The following is a 4,079-nucleotide window of genomic DNA, read 5'->3' as shown; positions in this document are numbered from 1 at the left end:
TTTTTGGGTGTCAAACTTTGCTAATTTGGTCAACTTGTCCAACCCACTTTGACCAATCCATTCTACTGTCTTTTCAAAACACTAAAATGTGGTCTAGAGTCCATCAGAACTTCAGTCCTCATTTTTCGAAGTGCTGAAGCCTATTATCAGCCAACCTCGACTTGTAAGCTGACTTCTTATATTCACACCAAGTGAACTCTTTGTACAAGCTCTCTTCTCCTTCTTCCATGAGGGATTGTAATGGTGTTATCTTCTGATCCAAGGGTGGCCCACCAAAGAAGATCAATGAAAGCCTAGACTTTGAACCATTTGCCAAAACCCTATGCTTCACACTCTTAAACCTTCCATTAGTCATAACCTGCAAGATCACAACCAAAAAGAGGGGGAAAAAGGTTAGAAAAATAAGGGAGAAGGAGACAGTTTCAGTTCATGTTGAAAAGTGAGAAGAAAATCTACTAAAGTAGGGAAAAGGGTCCCATTAAATAAATTTCAAAAAAATCATTGCAAAACAGCCCATTAAAGATGTTCCAAATAACATTAAAGAAATTCAAAAACAAAATATTGAAGGGAACCCATCAATAAAGCTTGCTTAGTTGAATTGATGAAGCTAGTGGGGTGGTGGTGGACCTAGTGGTGGTTGTATTGGATGTTTGGAAGAGTTACTCCAGTTATCTGCTCTGTTCCCTTTTAACCCCACCCCCTCTCCAAAGAAAGGAAAAAGAATTTGAATTCACAAAGTTAATAAGCTGAATCAGTTACTGAAATTAGGAAAAGAGATGATGGAGAAAGCCACTGCACAGTTAGAATTAGAATCTCAGTACCTGCAGGGAATCACCAACATTGACGAAGAAGGAGTTGTGGTCGGGTGGAACAGAGACCCAAGTCCCATCTCTAAGATAGATTTCCAGTCCTGAAGTGTTATTTGAGTGTAGAACTGAGATTATCTGTGGGTCTGTGTGCTCTCCAAATCCAATCATATTGGAACGACTCGGAGCTTGAACATCAGGACATGGTGGGTAATGGTTGATCCTGAGCAGACAATCACTTTCTTCTTTCTTCAAAATCTTGCTGAACACATTCCTCTGTTCAATCCCCAACCCTTTAGCCAGCAATTCAAGAATTTCACAAGCCGTCATCTTCACAGCTGAAATATAATCATTCAAAGCAGAGCTGCAACCAAATTTCCATTCCCACCAAGAAAAAAACGTTAGAAATGGAAGAAAAACTCTGTAAACCACAAGTTTTGCATCTGTTTTTCTTACCGGAATAATTCTGGGTTTCCTCCAAAAATGGAAAGAGATTTCTGGGAGATGAATTCAGGATTGCTCCTCAAGAGGAGATATTCAATCCAACCAATATCTCCGTTTAGCCCAATTTTCCTGTTTCCATACCCAAATGGATTAGCAGGGCCAGCTTTCTCTTTCTCAGGCTGTGGTAAGGAGAAGAATTTCACAGCTTCAGATTCCAATTTGGAGATGAACTCCATTGGGACACGATGATTGATCACCTTAAAGAACCCGAATTCTTCACAGGCCTTAACAATAAGGGTCTCAGCATCTGGTTTTGAGAGGTCTATAACAGGAATTCGAGAGGCAAAGGTGGTGGGTTTGCAGTCATTTATCAAAGAGAAACTGTCTAATGCAGGTTTTGAGCAGACCACCATGGCTGAAAAAGCTAAAAAAAAAATAGGAAAGATCGAGTTGCAGAGATTGAATGGAGAAGTGGCTGTGGCTGTGGCTGTGGCTGTGGCTGTGGTTGTGGAGATTTCTATCGATTGAAGAGTGTTTGAATGGACAAGTGAGCAGGGGTGGGAATGCATGGAGGGAGGCGTAACAAGCTTTATAGACGAGCCATCTGGCTTCTCCTCAGGTCACGTTTGGCAATTCATGATATGTTGAGACACAAAACCAAGATTTCCTCACCTTTCCAAGACTGAGAAACCTTGATTCTTCTTCGATGGTTTCATTGAGAAGGATCTGAGTTTTTCTTCACCCCCTTCTTCACCCTGGGCATCAGTACTCATCAACAAAAACTAAAAAAGATAATAGGGAATCAACATCTACCATTGGATGAGTCCCCTCTCCCCAAATCACTACACCTCAACTGGTGGGTCCAAGTTCTTTGAGATTATGACACATGGCAGCTTAGAAGGACACACCCTCATTTCAGTACTAGTTTTTTTTTTTTTTTGGTGAGTCATTTCAGTACTAGTTATTACTATGGAACAGGTAAGGGAATAGGTCAGATCTTTCCTCTCTATTTTGAGTTCATCCAAACGGTATTTCTTTCCATTTGATTTCATTAAAATAGGGGGGGGGGGGGGGGGGTGGAGATTGGAAGAGGTCTTTGGTGTCAATCCTTGAGGTGACAACTGGGATAACCAGGGTGTCTTGTAAGAACTGGATCAGGACGAATGTGGCAATTGGGGCAAGATTGCTCAATTTAAGGTAGGCTGCTAATTCAGAATTCATAGGGCCAAACTTAATAAACAGATCTTTGCGATCAAAGAGGCAGTTGAGATGTGAAATTAAAAGCATGGCTGAAATGGGGGAATGTTCATCCATAGGAGTTATGGCCAAGAGAGATTAAGGCCTGCAATTGGTACTCATTCAGTTTGAGAAATGGCGATTCAAGTTAAAAATATAATTTTCATTTTTTGTGTCAAAATGTTGTTTGAAAAAAAAAAAAATACCATCATTTTGCATTTTTATCGGTTTTTTTCCTTTTTCTTTTCAAAAAATCCGAAAAACACTAAATTGACATTAAACACTTTATTCCGTTTTTCTGTTCCCAAAGAATAGGAAAACATCTGAAATATTTTTTCTAGATGACTACCAAACGCAGCCTAAGAGGCTACTATTGCGTGAAATCTTAATTCTTAATGCTTAGATTTTAATGATGAATTCTATCTAAATCCTAACACATATGGGTCGGACTACATTTTTTCATAGGCAAGGGATATTTATCATGAAGCCCATTTTAGCTAAGGGTGTCAATTAGAACTAATTTGCTTACCCAAAAAAAATAAGAACTGAATTCGAAATTGATTGTTTAAAGTGGAAAGAAATTGAATTTAAAAAAATCGATTTGATTTGATTTCGATTTTATGATTGAAACGGTTGAATCAAGTCAAATTATTTATTTTGAAATTGAATAAGGAATCAGATAATATTTGTTTTTCTCTTATTTCAACCAATATGGATAATAAATTCTATTCTTTTTAACTATTTGAAGAAAAAAAAAGTTGGTAGACTATGACATTAAAAATAAGGATTTTTTTTAGATGTAAAAAGCTGGTCCGATGCCTAATATAGGACCAAACTGAATAAAAATAAAAACTGAATTGATTTCGAAAATGTATTCCTATTTTCGATTTGATTTTTTGCATTTTGTGTCTGGAACCAATTCAAAAATAAATCAAATATCTAAATTTGAATTGGTTGAAACCCTTAATTTTAACCTATAGTTCTTCTTATCCTTAATTAAAAAAAAAAAAAAAAAAAAAGAATAATACCCTCTAACGTGTACACGCAATTAGACACAATGGGTGCAAATGGATCATATTGCCTCGTGTTGAAGATGTTCTCATGCGCCCTCCCATTGACGCCCGTTGGAGTGTACCTACATAAGGAGCTAGCATTCTCTTGCCAAAAAATTAAGGCTCCATTTGGTATCGCTCTAAAAAAATGTTTTTGGAGTTTTTTCATTCTATTGTAACAAAAAAACGGAATAAAATGTCTGGTGCACTAATGTTCTGTTTCTATTTTTTGGGAACAAAAAGTGAAAAAAAAAAAAAAAAAAAAAAAAAATTGGACGGAACTCCAAAATGGAGTTCCGTCTTCCCAGTTTCGTTCCATTAAAAAAAAAAAAAAAAAGGAACTATCATTCCCAATAAAAATATGAAATTTTGAAACACCCTTTTTTTGTTTAAAAACGGTATTTTAACACAAAAATTGAAATTTTTGTTTTTGATACGAAACGTTGTTTCTGGAATAGAAACGATACCAAACAGAGCCTAATTATCAAAATAGAAGGGATGTTTCTCATGAAGCCCATTTAATAACCAACTATGGAAACTT

The 4,079-nt window shown here is 36.7% G+C and overlaps 1 protein-coding gene across 1 annotated transcript; it reads right to left on the bottom strand.

Moving 5' to 3' along the window:
* Nucleotides 1–2,010, bottom strand: LOC122059391 (gibberellin 2-beta-dioxygenase 1-like). Its single transcript, XM_042622158.1, has 3 exons — nucleotides 1,263–2,010; nucleotides 822–1,170; nucleotides 1–358 (listed from the first exon to the last, which is right to left on the bottom strand). The coding sequence occupies exons 1-3, from the start codon at nucleotides 1,817–1,819 to the stop codon at nucleotides 119–121; spliced, it is 1,146 nt and encodes a 381-aa protein (XP_042478092.1). The 5' UTR covers nucleotides 1,820–2,010; the 3' UTR covers nucleotides 1–118.
* Nucleotides 2,011–4,079: the final 2,069 nt, after the last annotated feature.

The sequence above is a fragment of the Macadamia integrifolia genome, chromosome 13 (genome assembly GCF_013358625.1).
Source record: "Macadamia integrifolia cultivar HAES 741 chromosome 13, SCU_Mint_v3, whole genome shotgun sequence".
Lineage (NCBI taxonomy): Eukaryota > Viridiplantae > Streptophyta > Magnoliopsida > Proteales > Proteaceae > Macadamia > Macadamia integrifolia.
Note: the sequence above shows the minus strand (reverse complement) of the source record. Positions and strands in the feature narration are given on the sequence as shown.